Source organism: Pantherophis guttatus, chromosome 6 (assembly GCF_059756535.1).
Source record: "Pantherophis guttatus breed Tessera chromosome 6, ASM5975653v1, whole genome shotgun sequence".
In the NCBI taxonomy this organism is placed as follows: Eukaryota; Metazoa; Chordata; class Lepidosauria; order Squamata; family Colubridae; genus Pantherophis; species Pantherophis guttatus.
The window spans coordinates 56,431,656-56,459,249 of NC_142068.1; the positions used below are offsets into that span (position 1 = coordinate 56,431,656).

A 27,594-nucleotide genomic window follows, 5' to 3' on the forward strand; every position below is an offset into this window, starting at 1 on the left:
ACATTTCTCTGTGTTGCCACTAGGCAGCACAGAGGGTATGAGCATACAACCTGGTTCACAATCTCTTGCCAAATCTTCATTATATACTAGCATTTCAATTCTGAATAGAAATCACATGTTGAAAATCATTTTTCCCAACTCTTTACAATCATTACCAAAGCCAACAACATAATACAATAAACATTTGACTTGCCAACAGTGTGGAAGGGAACTGAGTTAAAATGCAGCTTAATGTTTATTTTCCTAAATGTAATCAAAGAAGATAAGAAAATCTGGCAACTTTGTAGCATGTTTAATCAAATCACAGTTTTACATTTTGTGGTCTGTACTACTGAAGGGTTAAGCAGATGAATTGTCTGGAATGGGAAGAGTCAGTCCTATGACTGGCCTTCAGAGACAAACCTTGTTTTCTTTCCCCCCAGATGGAAATACTGTTAAATTATCATTATTTACCGACCAAACATTCTGAACAAAATCTAACGGGCACAGATTTCCAACAGCAATAGTCACATATCAAAAAGTGCAAAAAAAAACAAAAAAAAAAACAAAAACCCACCAAAAACCCAAAACAAAACAAAACCACCACTCTAAAATTCTTTCAGAGGAAGTTGCTCTTCTTGGCTATCAACTTTTAGCATTTAATGATCTTTTAAAAACCAAATCTTAAAAAGATACAGTCGTCACGAGAATCATCTTTAAAAAAACCAAATCGTTTTCAAGATTGATCACATTGTTCCAAACTAGCCCAAATAGCAGCAAACAGACATTTTATTACATGGCAAGAAATAAGTCCAAACACCTCTTCTAGGTATAGTTGCATTGAAGAACCTGAGTATCAGAACAACCTGACTGAGTCTCAGGCTACCCTCCCTTCCAATGCCATTCCAAAGTCTACTCCAATTGGACAGGTTTCTAGTACAGTCACTATCTGCATCCTCTTGAGCTTGCACATGATGCTGAACCATCTGAAAAAGTCCAGAGAAAAGAATGAAAACATCACTTTAAATCCCTCTCACCCTTACTTACAGTTCTTTAAAAAAAATGCCCCTCCCTATCATCTTTTACTAAGAATACAGGTAGTCCTCCACTTACAACAGTACATTTAGTGACTGTTCAAAGTTACAACGGCACTGAAAAAAAGTGACTTACAACCGTTTTTTCACAGTTATAACCTTTGCAACCATCCCGATAATCGTGTGATCAAACTTCAGATGCTGGGCAACCAATTCACTTTTTATGACCGTTGTAGGATCCTGGGGTCATGTCATCAATTTTTGTGACCTCCTGACAAGCAAAGTCAAGGGGGGAAGCCAGATTCACTGAACATCCGGGTTATAAACTTACCAACTACAGTGATTCACTTAAAAACTGTGGCAAGAAAGGTCGTAAAATGCGGCAAAACTCACTTAACAAACATCTCACTTAACAACAAAAATTTGGGGCTCCATCGAGGTCGTAAGTTGAGGACTACCTGTACTAGGGGCCCAAGAAACAGAAACTCAGAAATGGTATATAGTTATCCACTGTATCACAAATCTCTCACCAGGCAGCAACAACACCTGGCTGAATTTGTGTGAGTTTGCAAGCTAAGCACTGCTGGTTCAAATTTGGGCATGGAGAACCACCAAGGAATTTCTGTGCTATAGGTTAGGTTGAAAAGCAAACAACCACCTAAAGGGAAAGCATTGGCAAACCATTTTTTGTATTTTTGTTAAAAAAAAAAAAAAAACCCAAACCACCCAAACACCCCACCTACATAAAAGGGTCCAGAAAGTACCAAGAAGTTTAATTCAAATTAAAGGAAATTTCACAAGCATCCAAGAATACCCATATTGCAACAGATTACCAGAACAGTCTGATGGAACAGTGACCCAGCCACTAATAGACACTATCCATTCATTATTGTTGTATTTCAGATAAACATGATCTTCATAAAAAGCAAGTATTTTTAGTCATCAAATAGTCAATATATTTAGAATACATGTAATAAGTTTTTAATTATTTCAGTAATGTACTATTATGTGCTTAGACAATACAGTTTTTCAGACTGTATTCTGTCGATCTGTAGGGACCTTGAGGGGGTTCCTTAAAAAGTGTTGGGAGGATTTTGGAAGAAATCTGAACATCCTGTCAGTGAAAAAGGTTCACATGTGTTACTATATAGTATCATCCATAATTAAAAAGACTAGTAGTTTAAGTTACTTACTATACGTTAATTCTTCTCCAGCTCGTTTACGTGACTGGTCACCTCTAAAAAAAGGAAGCCGGACAAATGTTTTTTTTAACTTTACTTATTTATCCAATAATTCAATTTTGGCCTACTTTCGATATCTAGGTCATTTAAGATGAATAATAAGCAACATAAAGATAATAAATAATATTTGAAACCAGAAAAAAGCAGCTAAAATAATGCTCAGTTCAAGTAATTAGTTCTTGCTGAAGTGGGAATAAGTAACAATTTCTAAGAAATTGTGTCCAATAGTTTAGCAGTAATATAGAAGAAAACCCATCACTGTGTGCCCCAAAGACCCCAAAACTAGAGTTTTTCTTGCCAAAACTAATGCCACCTTTAGAAACTTAGCCCCTTAGGATTTTAAAGTTTAAAAAGACTATGCTGAATTATGGTTAGAAAGCAAATGAAAACTAATAGCAATAGCAATAACACTTAGACATATATACCGTTTCATAGTGCTCTTACAGCCCTCTCTAAGCGGTTTACAGAGTCAGCATATTGCCCCCAACAATCTGGGTTCTCATTTTACCCACCTCGGAAGGATGGAAGGCTGAGTCAACCTTGAGCCGGTGAGTTTTGAACTGCCGAACTCAGCTAGCAGTCAGCTGAAGTAGCCTGCAGTGCTGCACTCTAACTACTGTGCCACCTCGGCTCCCTAATGTAGACATTTTAACATGCACATAATATGAATCTATTATTATGTGCTAATTAACAGTCTAATTCCATGATGGCGAACCTATGGCACGCATGCTGGAAGTGGCACGCACAGCTATCTCTCTGGGCATGCCAGCTGTTGCCCGTTGCTCTTCCAGGTTCAGGTGCACACAAGCACGCAGGCCAGCTGGTCTGCGCATGCACGGGAGCACTGGAAAACAGAAGAGCAGCTCCCTGGCAGGCATGTGTGCGGTGGGAAGCTGAGCTTCCAGTTTCCAGGGCACGCATGCATGCCGGCCGGCTGGTCTTCGCACATGCATGCGTGCCAGAAACTGGAAGATCAGATGACACATGTGCGCCAGGGAACTGCTCTTCCGGTTTCTGGCGCTCTGTGTGTGCGCGCCAAAGAGCTGCTCTTCTGATTTCCGGTGCTCCCGCACCCAGAAGAGCAAAGGATAATTGCTGGCATGCTCGGAGAGATGGGTATTTCCTTACCCTAAACAGATAGAAACAATGATCAAGAGCAGGGGGAAAAAGCAGCAATTTCCAAATTCCTGCCACCTTCCCCACTGAATGTCTTTGTCTGAATCTGACATGGAGCATCAGAAATCTCCCCTCCCTTCTTTTCTCTTCCCCTTTCTCTTCCCAGCAGTCAGGGAAGTGCTGCTGCTGGGTTGGGTAGGGAACAAAGGATTGTGAGACTGGCTGGGAAACTGTCACAGAATGTTGAAAATGAATCCACATGATTGCAGCAGCAGCCCAGCAATGCAGCAGCAGCCATAGCACTGAAACACAACAAATTTGTTGGGATTCATGAGTCCTGGACTTTGGACACCTTTTGTAAGTTAGCTCATCTGAGGTACCTTGGTTCGAAAATTGTTGGTCTATGATGCACCATTTTAGCCATGTAAAAGTCATGGTAAGAATTTTAATAGTATAAAGATTTTAGCATAAGAAGCAACAGCATAATTTATTCATTTTATGTACTATCAGTGCAATCTAACTAGCTTTCTTACAAGGACCATTCTACAGAAGAAAAAGTTTAAGCATATAGTCTTTGCAGCTGCTATTAGGCAGGGATTGGGAAGCAGGTATGTCAAATGCATATATCCGGATATAATTGTATACCTATTTTTACTACACAACAAGAGTATTCACTACAGTATTAGTGAAGATTTGGAAGGGATTCAAGTACAAAGTTTAAGGAAGATTATGCATGCTTTATAACCACCTTCAGTTTTTCAACTGAGTGCATTGAAACTACTTTTCTTTCTTCCCCCCAACTTCTGAGCATTCAAGGTTGGAAAAGGAAATAAACATGACACCATCCTTTTGTGTTAAAGGAGAATGATGTGGACCTGCATTTTCTACACTAGATGTCCTCCTTCCACAAAAGTTAATTCACAAGGTTATCAAGAAGCAGACCTTACCATTGAAAAATGTTTTACCCAAGTGATATTTCCTAAGGTCTTCAAATAGTATGTTGCGCTAGTTTATTTATTTATTTTATTGAATTTATATAGTTGCCCATCTTACTTGCATGTATCTCTGGGCATGGAGCACAATTAAAATAAAAGTTAAACATTCAATACAAAATAGCCATTAAAATAGTTAAAAACAACAAAGAACTATGTGATACCCATATTTATCTGCATAATTTACAGATCACCAAAGAAAGATGTTGGAAAAGTTGGCATAATTACCTGGAAAATCCCTCTTGAATAAGTTCTTGTTGAAGTTTCTGGTCCTGAGCAGCATATTCCTCAAGCTCAGATTCTACAGCAGGAGGAAGGATGTTTGGAATAAATTTAGAAAATAAAGCTGGTGCCATCTGAACCCATTCTGTGTAGAAATAGAAAGCAATAGCTAATGAGAAAAAAAATACTTAAGGGATTTAACAGGGTTAAGTTCAAATTTTTTCTTATGTCACAATTTTAAACAAAAAAAATCAAATCTAGGGTGCGGCATACGAAATGAGAATGCTATAAAAGATCACCTTTAATAAAGGTTTTAGATTACTCAATCTCTCTTTTTGAGAACAAGACAACAGTTGTATATATTTGTTTGGATTTGGATTTGTTTCGTATATGTGTATATGATCTCTTCAATGAATTTATTACATGTAGCTTTTGACAAGATCATTTGATAAAAATAAACAAGTACTCAAAAAGATAATTTACCTGGCCTAAGCATGTATAAGCCTTTGACAATGTTTGCCATTGTGGAAGGGTTTATCCAAAAAGGTGTGGACTGAGCTTCTAGAAGTAAAGCTGAAAGGAGAAAATACACTCATTTGCAAATTAATTTTACTTTAGACACTGATTTTTATAACACGAATGTATGCAATGTATTGTTATTCTAGTCTACCCAAATGAATGTATTCTACTTAAATCTTAAAGGAGAAGTTTTTATAAGAAGTTAAAGGCCTGGGGAAAGCAAGTTTTTAAAATGGCAAGAGAAATCCAGAAAGATCTCATGCAGATGTCAAATCATGTGCAAGTTATTCCTTTTCTTTTCGGTGTGTTTTCAATATGAATGCAGAATTCATGTCTCCTGTTGACATCTTAATAATTATAAATGCAAACAAATTAAAAAGTTTAAATCACTTTTCTCATTTTCCATTAAGTACAGATAGCCTTCTACTTATGAACGGTTGTTTTAACAACTATACAAAAGTTTAATCACCTAGAAAAGGATGCTTAATGGTCTGTTAAGCACTTCTAGCCATCATTAATGTTCACCCTCTATGGTGACTGGACACATTTCATCCACTTGCCAAGTGTCCCATGATCATGTGATTGCCATTTGTATTCTTCTCAGCCTGCTTCCCCAGAAAGTCAACAGGGAAGTTAGCAAGAAAAATTGCAAGTGTAAGAGAAGGGAAATCTTGAAAATTTCAGCTCTACTCCTACAGCCCCACAAGCGACTTCCCTTCTGAGCATTGAGGGGCTCCTACAGGAAAATTTGAGAGTGAAAGGGTAAAATTCTTCAGCAGGCAACTTTTTTGCACCATTGATAGTGGCTTGGGAGATTGCTTAACAACTGCAACTGGAAGTGCCAGGATTGTGTTCATTGAGCAAAAGAGTCATGTTGACATCTCACTTAATGACTGCTTGGCTTAATAGTTGAGATTCTAGTTCCCTGGTTGTTAAGTGAGGACTATCTGTAAATAGGATGAGAAAACTCAGCAAGGAATTTCCTTTTTGTGAATTTCCTTTTGTCAAACCCTAAGACAATCTTTGTAAAATCTCTACACAACTTTTAGCAAAATTGTATTTTCATGCAACTGAGCATCTAAAATCAAATTTATGATAAAAATAATCCTCTAGGCATTTTATCAAATATCAAACAGCAACTGTGGTTCCTTTTCTTCTCTTCCCATGAGGGAATTTATTTGTTAAGTGGTTAAATATGGGCAAGCTAATCTCTGTAAAGTTTGGATTTTGTTACATGAATATAAACTCTCTTTTTTCTTTTTTCTCCTAGCATTTTCCCCACAAGTGAAGGATCTGCTTGTGGTGGGTTTTTTTTTTTGGAGGGGGGGCGGGGGGGAATCAACAAAGTGCTTATCCATTGGTTACAACAGGATTGACCTACTGACTTGTTGCTCAAGCCTGATAGCGTAACTAAGAAAGAGTTATTGGCTCATGATCATCCTGCCAGGTTTCATGTCTAAGGTGGGACCACAACTCAATCTCCTGATTTCTAGCTTGGTGCCTTAACCACTAGATCAAAATGGCTCTCTAGTACAATATGTGAAGATAACCGGATATGATAAAATCAGTTATATTTCTTATTTATAAGACAACTCATTTATGTTACAGTAAATAGACATCTCAATTACAGGTGCTCTGAAGAAGAAAGTCCATGAAGAAAAGGCTGTGTATATATTTCTGTCTGGATATTTATTTATATTATGCATCTTATTTCAACAGAGATATTTGATTTTAGACATACTATATATTTGGGTATGTCAACAATTTAACAGAATTGTGATAAAATTTTAAGAAGCATTAACACTTCAATTTTAAAACCTAAATGTTGAAACTGAAATTCTGCTTCAGCTCCTACTATATGTTGCTTATAAAAAGATATGATTGTAGAGTCAGTAGCAGCTAATGCTGGCCTACAGAAGTTTTGGAATAAAAATTGCATGAACTATAAATTATTTGCTAGCAGTTTCATGTATTAAAAGTGCTTCATTTTCCCCAAAGTTATTTTAAATAAACCAAATAGTTATTTTGTCATTTTAAAGTCAGATGGCTAAATATATTTTTAAAAATCAAGTAACTGTATTAATATCACATCAGAAGATTGATTTCAAGCTATTTTTTAAATATGTATGAAAAACGAAAGAAGAACTGTTGAAGGTCAGCTGAGAATTCAAAACAATAATTCATAGATTCTCATCTTTCTGCAATCCTTTGCTTTCATCCTGTACAAGTGTATCTTACTTATTGTGTAAACAACAATGAAGACAGAACACAAGTTATAGAATAATGGCCTTGACTAAGCCAGATGGATGCTTAAAAAGGCATTAAATACAATAGCTTCACCTTTAAGATTTCAAGGATAAAGGCAAGAAACTCTTAACATATAATATGAAGTTCTATTTAACTATAGTTTCTTAACATACAATATGAAGTTACATTTAACTATTATGGCTAATAAATTCATGCACTAGATAAATTTCCAGTTACTGCACTGTGGCCAGGTACGAATAAAACATCTTGCACTTATAAATGTCACAACTTAAGAATTTGTTAACTAAATGATTAAGGCTTCTTACCCTACAGAAATAAGAATTAGAAGTTAAATTAAACCACACAAAGTTAAAGTTAAATTATAGCCTCCACCAACACTGGCAGGCAAACTTCTGTATATAATCTAGTACTGATTATGCTACCAATAGTTAATGAAATTCTACAAGTAACAACCAAGCTCAGAAAGCACCAAGTACTATAAGAAAAATGCTATAATTCTGACTTATTTAAATATTTTTTTCTTTTACCATTACTCAGAACAAGTGGGCACAGAACAAGATAATAAAGATTGCATCAGGATTTTAAATTGCCTCTTGTGCCTCAGTTTATTTCTAAACTAAATAAACTGAAAATGAATATGTTTACAAAAAAAGCCATATCACATTATGTCTTAGTACCATATGCAAATGAGGTATATAATTAAACTAAAATTCTGTTAGCTTTTCTTCATACAGAAGGTATTATTTCTGCTACTGCTATTTTAAATAACTCCATCGTAACAAAGTCGAATGTATGGAATTGATTTTTCATTTTTAGCAATTACCTTCTAATCCTAAATGTTATAAAAGTACTGCCAACATCAGTAATGTTAAAATAACACTGATAATGATTTAGATAAGTATTAGTTGTATATAGAAGATGCAGCCATAAATGGAAAACAGTAACCTGCTGCTAAAATGGCAATGCCAATAGTTTATTCAGCTATACATTTCAAGCTGGGAGAGCAATTTAGCATTTAGAAAGGTTACCTTTCTTTTGGTAACTACAAAAACTAATGTTGCTTCCTTGAATATAAATACACACAATGCACCTTCTGTTTAGCTAGCTTAATAATTAAAATGATCTTCATATGAATAATGAGAAGGACTACTATTGTTCTGCTGCACAGCTCTGGGCTGTGAGAATAATCTTGAAAGACAGGAGGGAGAGCTGCAGTCTAGACCACAGTTTGATGAAAGAAACCCGAGTCCAAAGCAGGAATGGGGATAGAGTTTCATAAGTGACTCTCCCTAGTTCTCTGAAAGGTAAAAGTGGAGGAAGGGGGAAGCGGTTTCAGATTTGCAAGATTCAGTTATATAACTTTACAGTAAAGGTAATACTACGGTAATACTCTTGAGTTTGGTTCCTAGTCTGGACTACCTTAAAGACTTAAAATCAATCTTGTCAGACTGAAAGCTTTAAGACAGGGGTGTCAAACTTGATTTCATTAGGGGCTGCATCAGGGTTATGTCTGACCTCGGGGGGGCCGGAGGGCCATGGCCAGGGTAGGCATGGTCAGGTTGGGTGTGGCCAGCTTGACATCACTCCTGTCAGGGGGCACCTGCGGTGGCCTGGGCAGAGCTAGGGGGATCCTCCTGCAGCCCTCTGCCGGCGAAAACAGAGTTCCATTTTTGCTGGCAGAGGCACCGCAGGCCGGTCCTTCGCTATTTCCAGGGCAGCTCCATGGGCCAGATCTAAGCACCCCATGGGCTGGATCTGGCCCACGGGCCTTGAGTTTGACATCCCTGCTTTAAGAAGAAAAACCACCATGAAAATGTGATATTAATAATGGGATTACCACAATGAGGTCCAATTGCAAGATAAACTCATTCAGCAAAGGTTAAGGTTGGCACACGAGTTTTCTTATTTTGTTGTTCAATAGATACCCTGGCAGAAATTGTAGCAGTCTAATCAATGTCAACACTGGTATCTGAAGAAACTAATAGCATTTAAAGCAAAAACAAAGATAATTGAAGACAGCTATACTGTAATAGAATATGCTACCAAAGAAATATATATTTCAAGTAGTCCTCGATTTACAACCATTTATTTAGTGACCATTTAAAGTTACAATGGCACTGAAAAAAGAGTCTTATGACCATTTTTCACGCTTATGACCATTGCAGTATCCTCATGGTCACAGATCAAAATTTGAACACTTGGCAAATGACATGTATTTATTATGATGGTTGCAGTGTCCTGGGAACAAGTGATCATCTTTTGTGACTTCTAATAAGCAGAGTCAATGGGGAAGCCAGATTGGCTTAACAACCAGATTACTAATTTAACAACTACAATGATTCACTTAACAACTCTGGTAAGAAAGATTGTAAAGAAGGGGACTCACTTAACAACAGAAATTTTGAGCTCAATTGTGATAGTAAACCGAGGACTACCTGTATACTTCTGGCTCAGAAAATTCTTGTATTTAACTAAACAAGTACTCAATTACATTGCAATTTTCCCAAACAACCAACAGCTATAATCTGGCATTTTAATCCTATTAAAATTAAATTCTTAACAGGCTAGTTAAGATACTTTTCATTTTTGTCATTTTCCAAATAATGATTCAGCAGTTTATTACTATATTAAAAAATGAATCATCTCAAACTTTAGACTTACGCATCAGGCTGTAAATGTGCTTTTCTGCAACATGTTCCGTAAACAGTTTTATAAGATCATTTCTTAAATCTCGGTTAAGCTTGGTTTCTATGTAAAATTTATTCTGAGGGAAAAAAATAAAATCTTTTTAAATGACAGCAATATAAACGTACTGTTACAGACTACTTTCTGCTTTGCACTTCTCATAATCCAAATCATTTGTTTGTGTACAAACAACAAATAATACAGTGAGTCCAGTTAGGAAGGAAAAAAGTTGAAAGTAAATTCTAAGTTCATTTGATATGCCAGGCTGATCTTTATAATTATGATCTTCATCAATGCTACACAGGGAATAGAGCTCAAAAATGGCTGAGTTCATTTACCTCACTAACCTATAATATAGGATGCACCATTCATTTTACTCATAAATTTGTCCTACCAGTTAAGGTCTACTTAAACATGTTTATGTTCCTGCATTAAGACTTACAGTTCTTCCTGTTTAATGCTCATATCTTGTGCATTTGAGGGTCATATTGGGTCTCTTTTTAAGTTCAGTAGTGGATGCATCCACACTCAGTGTATGACTACAAATCCCACTACTTTGTATCACAATTTTATCTCAATATGAATGCTAGACTGGATCCTAACTTCATTATCAACTCTTCAAATCAATTCATCATTGTTTAAAAGGCAGAAGCCTGGATATTCAAGAGCTTGAGCAGTATAAGGATTGTACTACTGCTACTCCCTGAAGAGATTGACAGACCAGGATTATTTATTTGGTTGTAGTCCAATCCCCTGCTCAAACAGGAGACTTTATATCATTCCGGACAAATGGTTGTCCAACTTCTTCTTGAAAACCTCCAGTGAAGGAACACCACAACTTCTGGAGGCAAGCCTTAATTCTAAGTTGGATCTTTCTTTAATAATCTTACACCTATTACTTTTTGTCCAGCCCTTCAGGTGCTTTGGAGAAGAGGTGGACCCCCTCTTCTCTGTGACAGTCCCTCAAGTATTAGAATGGTATTGTATCACCGCAAGTCCTCCTCTTTCTTGGACTAGACAAGCCTAGTTCGTGCAACTTTACAAATCTGCTGCTTACCTTTTTAAAAACTTTTATTATTATTATATTTTATTGTATTAAGGTCCTAAGTACAAAGTTCCCACTAATTTGTAACAATTAAAATACTAATGGAATGTTACTTTATGTGGCTGAAGCATATAAAGTAATCCACACAGTTCAAAAGCAACCTTTTCTTTCTACCTATTTTGTTTTTCTTTAGCACAGGAATCACACATGGTGTGTGAAGCAATTGTTTAATGTCAATCTAAGAATAAGTATAGAAGGCAGTCAATTCTTTCTCGTTTCCTGCTGATCTATAGAACTGCTGTTTCTTAATATCATACTTTTCTCCTCTACAAAAGAGCACAATTAAATGCAGCTCAACAGATGTCAAGAGACAAGGAGCACCACAGCTTCTAAAATGAAGATAAATGTCGAACCTTTTCACTACCTCTTGTATCTCCTAGTTAAGTTCTAGATATAATAGGTTTGTTGCTTCCGCCCAATCCTCTAATTTATCAAGTGAACCATACATTTAATGGTTTTTTATGAACAAATAATTCTAGGCAGGCAAGAGCAGAATAACAGGCAGGCATATCATTCTGTCCTCACGCTGCTATCTTCTTTGTTTTTCTATTAGTCATAGAAGAAAAATCTGGGGATTCTTCTATAGCTGTGTTTTGAAAAACCACTTCCAAAACAGAGACTTATGCAGCTCTGGATTTCTGGATTAATACATTTTTATTATTATGGCATGATTTTGTAAAAGTTACTACAACTATCTTACTGGTGGTTTCAAATCTCAAAACGCCTTGAGAGTCTAGAAAATAATTTGTCTAACAATTTAGAAACTTTCCTCACCCCCTTGCTGCTTTTTTCAGGGTAAATATGTAATCACAGATATTTAGTATTTCCAGCCTATTTACTACTACCTATGTGGGCCATCGATTCAAACACTGAAAAGGAAGGGACAGGGGACCACAAATGATGCTTAAATGTTCATGTGAAGTTACAAAGATGGAAAGTTAGCAAAATTTCAGTGTTATTCCTAGTCTATTTCTGAAACCACATTTTAAAATCTCAACATAACACAAAGTTCTTTTAAATCCTTGAATTAATTGTAGAATGTCTTGTTCTGTCTGGCAGCGTTTCTTTTCATGAAGATGTGCTTTCACTGAGTCATCTAAACTCTGTAGCTTTTATTTCATTAGAAGCATTTTTACTTACCCTACTTTAAAAAAAAATAACATTTCCTAGCTTTACAGCACCATGCAATAACACAGCATATATAATAGAAATTAAACATAATAAATTAACTTGAAAGCAGAAAATGAAAAGTATCCAGTAAAGCTAATGATCAAGCATTAACTCTGAACATCAAAGCATCTCTGTTTTGCAATAAAAAGACGGAAATTAGGGCTATCACTGTTATACAATTTAACAACCACATGCAGACATGTCAATGCTGACCTGAAAACACAGGAAGGGTGATATGAGCACAGATTATTTTCCAAGTAACCTAACTACCAATCAAATACTTTGAATGAACTCAGAATTGCATTAACTACAGAATTAATGTAGTACATTTCTTTTCTCTGTCCTTAATATCCATCTCAGAATACTTATGCTGGATCTAACAAGAATAATTTTATGCACGAAATATGACACAGATTTGTCCATTGGGCTTGAAACAGTCCCAACTGCACTCAATGTCCCCTCCCACTAGAACAACTCCAGGGATGAGCAGCATTGTAGTGATTAGCTAGAGCAACTTATTATTTTTCAGCAGCACATTGAAGAATAAGACTGAGAATAGATTTTTACTTGTGCTGGTTCTGCCACCTTTGCTCAAATCACTAATCCAATTATTTCATCACTTTTATCTCAGGCACAAATGCCTCTTCTCAGTTGCCATTCATCGCACTTCTGACACTCAGAATGGCCTCTGATAATCTCACTACAACAATCAGGTTTATATCAATGTAATTCATCTTTAAGTATCCGCCCTTAAACTGTAGAATGTCTTTAAAGGTCAGTAGTGTCAATTTAATTGGGCCTCGAAGGCTACGAACCAATTGTCAAAGCAGCAGCTTATAGGATCCAATCGTGTTTTGAATTGATATCTAAAATCCCCATACATTGCCCTTCAGCAACATAACAAGACACTTATCCTAGATAGGTGATAGATATATTATGTGGAAAAACTAGTAACAAAAACACTGCCCTAAGGAAATTAAACTGTTTTAACAAAAACGTATCAACGCCCAGAACAAGTTGGTCATGTTTCTATTGAGATCAATTATTTGCCAACACCAGTTTCATGGTTAGACTGAATTTCATATTGTTCCTCAGTCTGTCAACTATTTAATCTTGGGAATGATTCTCTTTATTAGATGAAAATGAAAACTAAACCTGTATGGCATCATACTGATGGTATTTTACTATAATTATCCCCACATGCTTACAATTTAAGTGAACAAATTGAATCTTTCAGCACATAAACCATATGGAGGGCAGTAGTCTCCTAACTACAATTTTTGAGATTGGCCAACAAAATATGAAAGTATCCATCACAGAATGTATTTATTTAAAAATATTTATATGGCCATCCAACCCCAGGTTGACCACCATGTTACAAAGCTGCAGGTTTTCCATGCCTGCTTGAGGAACTATTCCCATTTGATCTTCCTACATTTCTTCCTCAGGAAGACTTCCTTTTCTCTAATACTTTCTTGACACAATCTGTTAATCAACTAATGACCTTCTAAGTTTTTATTGTAATTTTCTTGAGATGAAGGATACATAATAATTTCTGTTACTGGGAAATAAAGTCAGCTATATAAAGTTTTAATGCCACAATCCTACCAATATATTTCTACAGATTTTGCACTAGGAGCTGCATGTACATGCATATGCTTACATATGCATACATTTTTGCCTTGCTCAATGGCAACGTTATCTGATCTTCTAAAGTTCTAAACTTTACACACAAACTAGAGAAAAAGAAACATAATATATAATGGCATAAAACCATGATTTCTCTGGTATAAATCAACCTGAGTAAAGCTAATGATTTAGTAGAATGAAGTTACTCTGCAGAAGACTAGAGTGATTATTCCAACAAGATTTTGGAAAGCTAGAAGAGGATTAACCATAGGAGATTCCTTGTAACAGCTACAAATGTGTCCTAGGACCATCACCTTCCAAATAAATGGAAACTAGTATTAACCATTTAGGGGGGTGGGGAGGAAAGAACTGAAATAAATAGAAGAAGTTAGAAAAATTGATCATCAATCTCTTTCTTGATTTACAATAAATATTACATGAGAACCTAGTTGCTGATGTGGATAACTAGTAATAACTAACATCTAGGTACATCTTTTCATAAGTTATTTGTAATAACTTACCATATATATGAAAAGAGGCACAATGCTCTGTAATGCTCCCATATACTGCCCAAGTGCTATGTTAAATCTTTCAATGTAGAGATCTGGAGGGCTGGCCTGCAAAAGAAAAAAAGAAAATAGAAGGGAACCTTACATTTTGGCATAACTGGGTTAAGTTTGAAGATTTAAAGAAAAACCCTAATGTGAAAAATTAAAAATGATTTAAAACAAATACTTTACCATTATAGGTAGTCCTCTAGTTAAGTGGCCCCCAACCTTTTGGGCACCAGGGACTGGTTCCATGGAGAAAGGTTTTTCTGTGGACCAGAGGTTTTGCATGCTGTCTGCATCCCACAGATGGGGATTCACTTGTTTGTGCAGACCAGTTGCTGGCATGTTGCAGATCAGTGCCAGGGCATGGACTGGGAGTTGGGACTCCTGCTCTACCGTGTTTCCCAGAAAATAAGACCCTGTTTTATATTTTTTTTGAACCCCGAAATAAGTGCTTTGCCTTATTTTCATGGAGGTCTTATTCTTTTGGGGTACGTGGAGCAAGATGGGGCTCCTCTTGCCGCCTTACCTGATTTCCAGTTCTGCATTTAAATATTTTCGGGGAGGGCTTATTTTGGGGGGGATGCTTATTTTAGTGCATGCGCTCAAAAGCCTGATTGGGCTTATTATCAGGGGATGTCTTTTTGGGGGGGAAACAGGGTAGTTACAAGTACAATTTGGACCAGAATAACTGTTGCTAAGGAATGTGGTTGTAAAATGTGATGTCATGTGACCATATTGCTTAGCAATGACAACCTAGGCAGTACTGGTTGTTGTTGTAATAACAGATGCATAGGTTGTTAAGCAGGAAGTGGAGAGAATCCTGGGTAACGAGTGTGAGGGGCACACATGGAGTGGGGAAAGGCCTGGGGACCCAGCACAGAACACATACAAGTTGGGGCAGTTGATTGCTACAGTGATCTGTGAGCTCAAAAAAGTCCAGGGAAAGAGGGTGCAGGGTGTGTGCCAGTGCAGGGAGGCTGCAGAAAGGGGATGTGGGGTGTGCGCAGGTTTGCTGAACAAATTATCGTAACTCAGGACTATCTGTAATGTTTCCTCAACCCACCAACGCTGCCACCCCTCTGCAAATGTCAAGGAAGAATCACTTTGATAGTCCATCATATATTAAGAATATGTATACTATTAATCTATTAATAAGTTCTTTCTTCTTGGGTATTCAAAAAGAAGCTACGTAGGAAAGAAAAGGATGATATCAACAAGAAAAAAAAAAAGGGGGGGGGGGAGGAACAAAGTCCAGAACTGAAATATTCATCCTTAACCCAATGATGCCTACATGTGCTCATTGTTCAGAAATGCCAAGACTTGGGTGGGAAGTGAATGAAAATGATGGAATGTAATATTTCTGAGAAATGTTGTTGCCCCCTCCATCTAAGTTTATGCTATATAGACAGATCTTCTCTGTAAGGAGTGTCAATGCATCCTTTTAGGTGGAGCTTAAAAGTTCCAGTCTAATATGTCTAATACTATATCCAGTGAAATTCCAGAGCTATAAACAAGACTGAGAAGTAAAAAATATATCTGAGGAGACATTTGCTGTATTATTACAAAGAAAACAACACGGATGTTATTAGGACTTTAGCTTGATGTAAAGGAGACTTCATCCCTTTTATTGACTTAATATTCTTTTTAAAAAATATTAAATAAATGAAGTTTAACACATATAACTATTTAAATATAGCATCTTATTGCATACAAGTATCTGTTTTTTTGTTTTATAGTTGATTATATTTTCTCTTAATAGTAGCTCTGTTTTTCCTTGTCATGTCTTTATTATCCAGCAGCAGAATCTAATAATACACATGGATTTGCTTTTATTTTCTCACACAGCCATTTATGTGAGTTATTTCTCATAGCTACAAACAACAGAACAAATAAAGATTTCTAGTAGCAGACAGATTCTTGTGCTTTAGTGATGTGTGGGTATGTGGGTATATGCATAATGAGAGCTTTAAGAGCTGAATGCAATGAAATTTCATTTTAATGTTTGCCGATTAGTGTACATTTAAACTGACAAAAACATTCTGCTCTATTCTGCTCTATTCTATTCTATTCTATTCCAACACTAGTCTTACCCTTTTGCACAAAAGCAACTATTAACTACCATAGCACTGCCAAGAGAAGTTTCTTTTCTACAACATCAAAGGGAACAGCAACAGCTCCATCATTGTGGCACATAAGTAGTTAGAATAATAGGTTTACATGTTCAAATCTCTCAGGCAATTTAGTAGACGGACAGTTCAAAACTAAACAACTAACATGCCCACCTAGTTCTGGAAGTAAGACATCAAGTCTGAAAACTTATGTAGGGTCTATGGCACTGTTGCATTTCTACTCGGAAGTTATTATCTGAACATAGCTGGTAAATTCATATAGGACTGTGGCCTTAGAATTACAGCCTGTGCTACATAATGCATTCAAGGGCTTTTACAACAGAACACGGAAAAGAGATTGCTAGTTTTGCTCTATTTGCAAAGCACTCAGAAAGAACAAAAGCCTTCAGTGATCCATAGCAAAATGAAATCAAAGTTACCCTGCCTAGGTCCCAATTTTATAAATATAGTCAAATATATGTATTTATGCAGCAAACTCACCTAACACAGACATCTATCATCATTTTGCAGCCTAATCTGCTTTGTTTAAAATTCACAGTAACAACACTGATTATAGTAACCTCAAAACATAAGACACAACAATGGCTATAAGTAAATTGTACACTGTAATTTGGCTAATTATGACAATGTTAATTCTATCACCAAAAAGGAACACACGGTAACATAATGACAAACAATCCTATTTATTTTGGAAAATCCTTCAATCACCATTTCTGGGTTTGAACCTCCCAAGAATCTGGTTTCCTTATTCTCCTTGAAAGTTTGGTTTTGGCAGAGGGAAGCAAAGCAGAGGAGAAGGAAAATGGAGCATTCATTTAAATTTAAATCAGATCAGGATCATAATTGGGCTTTATTAGTAATCAGGAACTTATCAAGACTTAACAAGTTTAAATATTTACTTCTGATCAAAATAACTTTGCATTCATCTAAAACAATCTATCAATCCAATCCAATCTTGTGAATGATGGAAAATGGACAAAAACATGGCTATTTCTTTAATGTTATCCAAATAAATAACAGTATATCAGATTACTCCTTTAATAAAGAAAAGATTTTCAAAACTCAAAATAGAAGAGGAAGCAAAAACTTGAGGTAATTGTGTCTGCATTTTCCACAGACAAAATAGTCTATGAGTTTGCATTTCACTACTAATAAATTAACTTTATTAATTTATTAAAACACAAATCATAGGTATTCCAAGGATTTGGCTTTAATATTTCAACAAATCTTGGCTTTTTAAAATAGTTTTGTTCTGAGTGGTCCAGGCTGTTCCAACTATTCCGATGAAATTTTGCATGGCAGTTTTCAATTTGCTTTAATCTTTCATGCTAGTCAGTCAGCACAGATTGACTGGTTCCACCTATAACTGGCTGATGCCGGGTAAGGTGAAATGGGCAAGAGGAATATTAGGAAAAAGCAGTTATCATTAAGCACTTGGCTCAGAGATAAAGAGCTACAATAAAAATCTATTCTGCTAATGTTTCCAAACACATACATGACTACTTGCAGCCATCTGCCCATTTGGCTGGCTAAGTTACTCTTGTTTTTAAAATTCTTTGTCACTGAAAATAGCAAGTGCTGTTAAGGCTGCTGAGGTTTAAGTTATAAAGTGAACAGTATGGCTTGTTTTCCTGAACTTTTACACTGTGTGTTCTTGTGTCTTGTTAAACTGCAATTGTATTTAAACCAGCAAAAACATTTGTTTTGCCTTATTGCTCCTAATATGCAAATCTAGGTAGCCTTGCATTGACTAAAGTTTGCACCTGGCAATCCATTGCTAAGTGACATAGTTGTTAAATAAAATGTTATATGTCCACGCTGATTTATAATGTCAATGCTGATTGTGGGCGTTAAGTGCATCACTGTGGTCATTAAGCATGATATCACACAACCGCGACCTGCAACTTCCTGTCAGCTTCCCCATTGACTTTGCTTGTTGGAAATCAGCTGCAAAGGTCACAAATGGTGATCATATGATCGTGGGATGCTGTAATTATCATAAAATTCAATTACCAAGGACCTGAATTGCAATTACATTATGATGGCTGCAACTTTGAGGACCAATCATAAATCTCCTTTTTCAACAGCTGCTGTAACTCTGACCACACACTGAAGAAGTTATTGGTAAGCAAGGACCATCTGTACCATTGCGCACTGTACACCTCAATGTGTATAGAGCTTGGGAAAATAGTTTTGTTTGTATTACTATTATTCATTTGCAGAATTTTTAAAACTACAGAAGAGAGGCAAGCCAGATCTTTAATATAGAAAATACACAATACACTGCTTTTTTTAATGCTTGCTTGGATAACTAATGAACAAACAAGCAAGCTGTTTGTAGTTTGATCTTGTTTAGTGGCACAATGAGGAAATAATCTGACTATTACTTGCCATTGCTAATCAATTTACACCCAAAAAAAAAATCAGCCAAGAAGGTAACTTATTTTCCCCCCCCAAAAAAGTAGAGCAAACAATGGAGCCATTTCAAGTTTGGTTTTATTGGGACAGAGCCAACATGTAACATTTCAATAATTGGAACTATTTTGTTCTGAATTTGAAGTAATACACATATAAATTCCCATTGGTAATAGCACCACTAGCATTGATGATACTACTTATTTGGATAATGAAATGCCTGTCCACAAACAATCACCTCAGAGAGTACTAAGGACTTCACAGTTCAACCCTGACCTATGTATATTCTCTTCTAAAATTGTCCTATTTTTGGTTCTATGATTAAGAGAAGACTTCCTTGTACTGAATTTGATTTCTGGGGACAGAATGTCTATGGATATGTCCATATTGTTTTGACAACAACATTGAAGTAATTTGCCACTGCCTTCTTCCCAAGTGTCTCTTTTAGCTTTCCTATTTAGTCTATTGTCACAGGATTTCCTAGTGTCTCCTACCCAAGTACTAACAGGATTAACTCTATTAGACATTTTTGACACCGGCTATGTTTCGTTATGACTTTTATGCTTACATAAAGTTTAAAAAAAAAGCTAAAACAAATCATTTTAACTTTGGTGATGAAACTGTAGCTGCCTTATAAAATTTTAATGGGTAGAAGGTTTAAGATCACATTTGACAAAGACAATTTTAAAAATCAAGTAACTATATTAATATTGAAATAATTTGTTTTCATTTGGCTTTAAAGTCACATATACTTTGAAGAAAAATATTTATTACATACAGTATATTTCAGTACTGCCCAGTTCCAAAATTCCTATTTTCATTTTTTACTTACAAAAAAGGTTTAAAGAGAAAAAAGTACAATTTAGTTACTCTGCAAATAAAAATGAAGAAAAAATGAAAATCCTTCATTTCATAGTCTCTGCATCTGTGAAGATACTGCTCCTATATGCAAAGGAATAAAAACAATGTAGTATCACTATTACTTAATATCCAATATATCAATGAGTATTAATGTATTTAACCAGAGGGGCAGTGAGATCCTAAATATTGTATCTAACTCTCTGAAAATGAATAATGATTATGAAATTTCACAGCAATACGCTTCTCAATTAAAATGAGGAAACATTAGAGAAGTGTTTGCAAGTAGTGAACCTTGTCAGAAAAAACAAATTGTACCATTTGCCAAGTTAATCATTTAACATTCCAAAATATAGTGATGAAAATCTCACAATACTCGTATACTTGATTAGACGGTCACATAAACAGAGAAATATTGACGTTTTCCTTATTATATGGTGTCACCATGGAATTGATTCAGTTTTTTTCTTTTCTTTTCCACCTAGCCATTAGGTGTTGCATCTCTCTTTATCGCTCTGCTACAAAAATCTATCCTTCTGGAAACTTCAAACTTTATTACAGAATATATCCAGTTTATCCTGGCCTTCTTTTATAGAATACACTTCAATACGGAAATTGAGATTTTTAGAACCTAATTCACTAAAATCAAAGTAGAGTTTTCAAGATAGTATCTAATGTACAGTAATCATGCACCCAGATGGAAACACTTTGGATTTTCTCATAAGATTATCTTACTTGGAGGGACTTAGCATAGTTTTAACATGAATAGGTCATGCCAAACCAAGCTGTTCTCTCTCTCCCTCTCTCTCTCTCTCTCTCTCTCTCTCTCTCTCTCTCTCTCTCTCTCTCTCCCTCCCTCCCTCCCTCCCTCCCTCCCTCCCTCCCCCTCTCTCTCTCTCCCTCCCCCCTCATTTATTTCTGGTAGGGTAGCCAATTAGTTGGCCATCAGAATCCAATTGGAATAATATACCATGATTTCACTAAAGAATTCAACAAACTCTCCTATGGGATCCTAATACAGTAGAGAAGATGGCAAAATGTAGCTAGATTATGCTACAATTAGCCAGATATAGAGCTGACTAAACAATTACATGCCAATATCCCCAGAGAAACAGAAGGAAAAGGTTGGATGACATATCAAAGGCTCAATTATAGCCCTATAAGCACTACGTGCTTAAAGCATTATTAGAGAACCCACATACCCTCTTTACAGTCTGTTTCTGTTCTTCCCCTCTGGGAGGAGGTTTCGAAGTATTTCTAGCAGGATTACCAGATTCTGTAACAGCTTTGTTCCCTATGCCATCCATCTGGCAAACTCCCAAGATTCGTCTTCCTTGCCATGTACATCTGTACGTATACATCTGAACTAGACTGTGTTGTTTCTCTGTGTCATATAATATATGTGGGTATTTATATTTATTTATTTATTTTGTCATGTTTATGTAGTGCATATTGGAGGTGGTGACCCTTTGAGAGCTGTATGCAACAAAATTTCATTTTAATGTATGCTGATTAGTGTACATTCAAAGTGATAATAAAGTTATTATTCTATTCTATTCTATTCTATTCTATTCTATTCTATTCTATTCTATTCTATTCTATTCGTGATGACTTGGATGAAGCATGGAAGATATGATAATCAAATCTACAAATAAGACAAAGATGGAAAGGATGGCAAACACCTGCCCTGGGAAGGAGTAGAACTTAATTATCTCCAGGCTCTCTACCAGCCTTAATGTTACACATTTCTTTAACTTCTATATATAATATGTACACAATTTTGAAAGACGTCTCAGACGTCAACTTTCATTTACAACAAATATAACACAGCATTACTTATGAACTCCTTTACTTTTTATGGCGGCAATTACATAACAGGCTACTATCTATCCTTATATCCTTAATTTTTTTTTTTAAATGCATACTTCTTCATAACAAATTAAGTCTAAATATTTGAATTCCTATATAGATATATCCCAGTTATTCCATGGTACATAAAAAAGTAAGGAATGCATTAGCTGCTGCTTATTGTGATATTCATAGACAATGAAGGACAAGAAAGAAACAAAGTAAAACATCAGTATAGGATGTTTTACGGGACTTGTAAATCTACACAGTGATATTTGATGCATAGGAACAGTTTAAAAGTTTGTCTTGTGTTTTTTATTTTTTAAGCTGGATGGTTTAATATTTGGGGGAAAAATATACTAATTTGCCAGAGAAAGTATTCTGCTGCCACCTGCAGCACGATTGCATAACAGATAATTTTTATCTCCTAGATTCTGACTAAAATTTCATCAAATGCTGCCTTGGATTAAAAGTCAAACTATTTAATGGGTACTTTAAATATTCTGAGGCAGTGTGGAAAAAAAAGAGACATTTAGGATACTTGAAAAGACAGCTATTGCCTTGTTAGGTGATTACTAGTTAGATTTGTTCTAATGTTATATAATGGCAATACAACCTATAAGAATAGCTTTTATACATCTCTCACAAGATAACTATTTAAAATAAGAGCTTAAATGTTCCTATAAGGATTCCATATTAAATCTCAATAATTCAGGAAGAGCAACCTGTATCCCAAATATGTTCTCCATCGCAGTACTTCAAGGTCATACTGCCAACAGCGAAAGTTTGCATTTCAGAAGGTTGTTATTGTATAGACAAATCACTCTCATCCTCACTCCTTAAAAGCCTGCTGCCAGCTATAGGCAAAAATCATAGCTTTTCAGACTGTTGGATGGTTTTATAGGTAGGGTAGGGATAGGAGAGTTTGGTTCACAGAAATTTCTCCTTTCATTTTCATACTGATCATATCCACCAGCACTCTTCAAATGGTTGGAAAAGTGTTATCCTTCAATTATAATGGATTCCTGAAAGCTCAAGAGATTGAATTGTAGCCCCTGGTCCCTCAAACCTTATCTGTCACTGCAAAAATCAGGCAAAACTCTCCCACACCAACATACATCTAAACTGGAACAGTTGGTGTACAGCTACAGAGATGGCCTTCTAGCAATATTCAAAAATTAAAAAATCATTACCTAAACCAGGGTGAAATCCAGCAGGTTCTGACAGATTCTGGAGAACCGGTAGTGGAAATTTTGAGTAGTTTGGAGAACTAGTAGCAGAAATTTTGAGTAATCCGGAGAACCAGCAAATGCCACCTCTGGCTGGCCCCAGAGTGGGGTGGGAATGGAGATTTTGCAATATCCTTCCCCTGCCACACCCACCAAGCCACACCACACCCACCAAGCCACACCCACAGAACTGGTAGTAAAAAAAATTGGATTTCACCACTGACCTAAGCCTAAAGCAAAAGTCTGAGGAGTATTAAAAAGAGATTCAGGATGATACTTCCCTGACTAACTGGTGTATAAGAGGAAAGAGGGGAGAAGCACAATCAAACTAGCTGACTCTGTTAGTATAGCCTATCTCAATAAAGCATAATTCTACTTTTCCTGTGGAGTCTGTTTCCTGATCTCGTCTATCTCTAAGGGCTAAGCATTGTAGCTACAGATACACACTGCCCTGACCTGTTTAGGCCTTCCCTCCTTTGTCAGAAGCACCTTACAATAGTTGTGATAATGTAATATAACAGCAGTAAAATGACTATTCTAATTCCATTTAGATACCGCTCAGTATCTAGAACATTTAGTTCCTTCCTTTATATGCAAATATATGGCACCAATTGAAGCAACAAAATTGCTGGAGAAAAGTCTAATTAAAAAAAAAGAAAAAGTCCAAACCAAAATACAAATTTTCAAAGCAGGATCAACTAAAATATCACCAAATTAATATTTAGCATCCCATCCGAAGTCTTTTTCCACACAATAATTATCCAGCCTTTACATGAGAGACAAAATACACTTTTCACTCTAAAGCAGGACACCCAAAGAAGTTCGCAATGAATTCAGATGCATAATAAAAAATGTGGAAACTAACAGCTGTTAAACACTAGCATTAATTATGATACTAATGTCCTCAAATTGAAGAATGATCATATTGCAACAGAAAAGTTATTCTACCTCAGAAGAGTTTATTAACTCTTCAAAAGCAAGTAGTGGAGATCTGCATACAAAAATCGATATTTAGTGTTCAACTGAGTCACTCAGGAAACTCCCCAAAAATCTGATATTTGTCTTTTAAAGTGCACAATACACATACACCCAGAGCCAATCATGTAAGTTTCCCAATGTTATTTATTACCTGAGAATATTTTTTCTGCTTCAGAAAAAATATCTTAAAAACATATTTTTGTTCTGATTATGCAATGGTTTTTTTAAGGATTAACCTAATTAGTAATTAAAATGTATGTCCTTATTTTATAAAAAGTATTTTATACATCTTGATTCTTTAATCAGGTTTTACCTGTAAGATCTATGGTTACTAATGACTTTGGTTAATAAAATGAAAAACACATTGAGTCTTCCAGCATAAAGTTACACATACAAGAATAACATATTTTATCAATGGAGTTGTGGTAAATGGAAATTCATTTCATGAAAGTTGCTTCTTCCCACATACATATAGAGAGCACTTTTTCCTACAACAATTTTTCAGAGGACACATGAAAAGAGCCAGTTTGATCCAGTGATGAAGGTATTGATCTAGAAACCAGCAAACTGAATTCTAGTCCCACCTTAGCCATGAAAGCCGGCTGGGTGACCTTGGACTAGTTAATTTTTCTTAGCCCAACTCACCTCACAAGGTTGTTGATGTGAGGAAAATAGGAAGGGGGAAGAAATATTAGATATGTTCACCGCCTTGCCTTTATTTTTTTTTTATAAATAATTCAAGATATAAATAAATAAGGGCCCGGTCAGATATAGATAGGAGGGAAGAATCTTTCCCTAAAATGCTAGGTTAATCAGGCAATACTTCCAGTAATGTAAGGGTAATTTCATTGCTCAATCTCAGAACGAAGGAATGCATCCTTATGTTGCCAAATGAATGTAGAACAGTCCAGTATTCCACAGGGATGATCCTTTATTATTATTTTTCCTGGAACATACTGATCTGACGTTGTTCAGCTCTAGAAGTATATCTGAAAGGGGGACCTAGTGTAATGTGATGCTGTAGTGAAGCAGCAGTTTCCCAAGAAGGAGCACATTCCAGAAAGGGGGCCAGACAAGAGACAGCACAGGCCAGAGCTACATAGAAAATGGGGGGGGGGATAATGATACCCACTCCCTACAATCTCCCAGGGCATAGGATGACAGTAGGATTTAGCCTGCAAGATTCTGCCTATTGTGTGTAAGCAAATAAAGAAGGCAATTCTGGCTGAATTTCTCTTCATTGTCCTTAGGCTTAGCTGGACTGTTTTTCAGGACGTGACCAGGCTGAGTTTGAGGGTGGTGGGGCCAAATGCATCATCAATTTGGAGTTACTCCGCTCTCACAAGAGACCTAAGTCCATGCCCTCTTGAATTCTGCTGCTCTTATCTAGCACCAATTTGCCTTGACCGTTAGTAGATCAGATTTTTGTGTATAGGTAGCATGTAATGAACTTGAAGTGCTTTGAACTAAACTTTTGTTCCTGGTTACTTGCTCCTGACATCAGGTATGATTTAGCCTCAAAACAGGACGATTTGAAGGTTGGATTATATTAAAAACCCTGTTCTGGAAAACTGACTTTTGCATACTATCAGCAATGTTCTGTTTTGCTGCAGGACGGGAAGATAGTTACCTTAAGGAGTGCATTACCAAGATCCTTGTATTTTCTCCACCAAGATAAAAGAACTACTACTAATCAGACCAGAGTTTAAGAACTTTGAAACTACAAACGTATGTGCTTGCAGATCAGCCAAGTAATACACACTTTTAATTGACAATGTAATTAAATTATAAGAGTGGTAATGAGGTGTTTCTTAAATTACCTATTACAAAATCACATGCAAAGTATAGACTTAAAGAAGTTTGGGAAAGGATTATCTTATTCTCAAGAAAGGGAAGATCTTTATTCTATAGGAACATTCAGCTACAGGAAAAGATGCCAGAGCAGAGGTGAGCTGCTGCTGGTTCAGACCAGTTCGGGCGAATCGGTAGTTTCGACCACCAGCTGGACCCGCCCACCCGCTATCCCATCTTATATATCTCATTCTCTGGCTGGCTCGCTCACCCCGTCCACGCAGCCCAGCTGATTTCCGCACCTCACCCCCCTCTACTCATGGCTGCCTGAGAAGGTGTGCTGCAAGCAGCGTGCAGGCAACCATGAATTCACATTTTCGGTTCCGCACTAGGCGAACTGGTTGTTAAATTATGTGAAGCCCATCTCTGTGCCAGAGGATAACCAGACATTCAGCTCAACAAACCAACATTGCTGCTTTTAACAATGGCTACTGCCCAGTACTCTAGCAATTGTGAGCCAGTCATTTCAACTGAAATACAATCTAACAGGTCACTGTATAATCTCAGAATAGCAAGCACCTTCCCAAAAAACTTGAATGTGGCTCCTACCAGCCTTCAAAATTTGTTTCCATATTATAATTTTTAAGATGCCAGAAGAAAAATAAGTGCACATTTGGGAATAATCATATTAAAAAGCAATGAGCAAAAGAATTCAAATTTGAAACGTTTGTTTCAAATGGATGTTTTAAATTTGAAGTGTTGTCTAACGCTAGTGCTATTTAATTTTAATAAACATTAGTTCTATATGTTGAAATAAAGTTTAGTTTTCAATACTTCTTTTTTAAGTTTATCCAAAAGAATATAAATAAAAAAAAGTTTAAGTAAAAGCAGGGGGGAAAAAGAGTCTATAGTACTTTTTGAAGGACAGGTCTTGGCACATGCCTAAAATGAAGTGTGACTTTTAATCCAAAAAAATTGTGTGCTGTGCTGTGTTGTATCTGTTTCAATGAGGAAGAGCCCCCCACCTCACCTGTAAATGCAACACTAATGTTTTATTTTAATACAAGAAGTGTAAGAATAAAGTTACAATATTCAGTTACCTACACATCTCTTCAGTGAGCTGCTATCAGTAGCTATAGTATGCCAAAGCTGCACACTTTTCCTCAAGGTCCCATTTACTGACAAATCTCAAGAGTTTGAAGATGAAGCTACATTCTTCATACATATTAATACTTGACTACAATGAAAGCACAGCTAATTACAAATATGAAATTGTATTTTTTCCCCTGATATTAAAGACTGAACTAAATATTGACAAGCAAACTAATTTATTTCTGTTTACTCCTATCAGTGAATTGCTCATTTTCTAATGTCATGTTGGCTAATAGTTAATAAGCAATAAATGTCCATATAGAGGCAGGTTAGTATTAAAACCAGATTCTCAATTTAAAAAAAAAGACTTTTCAGTTGGTCAGTAAAAATCCTAGTTTTGTAAAACTAGGGAGGTTCTTTCTTTAAACAAGCTCAGTAAAAATGAACAGCATATTTTGATAAACCTAACAAAACACAAATGAATGTACAATATAATAAAAAGTTGCTTGAACACTGATAAATTTTCCAACACCAAGTTCTAATTCACCAAGGGCTAATTTAAGCTAGCTAAAAATAATAGATACATACTGGCACACATCCACTACATGTTTCCCTAGGGACAAAATGATCAATATTGGTCACATTCATTTGAGCAATCATCATAGATTTTGTTCACTGCTATGGCAATCTCAAAATACTAAACAGAGTCAAACCTGGTTAGTACTTAAATGGGAGATCAG

General features: G+C 36.0%; 1 protein-coding gene across 2 annotated transcripts in view; it reads right to left on the reverse strand.

Annotated features, from left to right (window-relative positions):
* Positions 1-277: 277 nt before the first annotated feature.
* Positions 278-27,594, reverse strand: part of CACUL1 (CDK2 associated cullin domain 1) — a 32,923-nt gene continuing 5,606 nt past the window's right edge. Inside the window, exons 4-9 of one of the 2 annotated variants that reach the window (XM_034440246.3) lie at positions 14,482-14,577; positions 10,033-10,135; positions 5,068-5,157; positions 4,591-4,729; positions 2,207-2,250; positions 278-965 (exon numbers count right to left, since the gene is read on the reverse strand). In XM_034440246.3, the coding sequence (XP_034296137.1) occupies positions 925-965; positions 2,207-2,250; positions 4,591-4,729; positions 5,068-5,157; positions 10,033-10,135; positions 14,482-14,577 (513 nt within the window). In that variant the 3' untranslated portion in view covers positions 278-924. The remainder of the gene's footprint in view (positions 966-2,206; positions 2,251-4,590; positions 4,730-5,067; positions 5,158-10,032; positions 10,136-14,481; positions 14,578-27,594) is intronic. The other variant, XM_034440247.3, reaches the window with a different exon arrangement.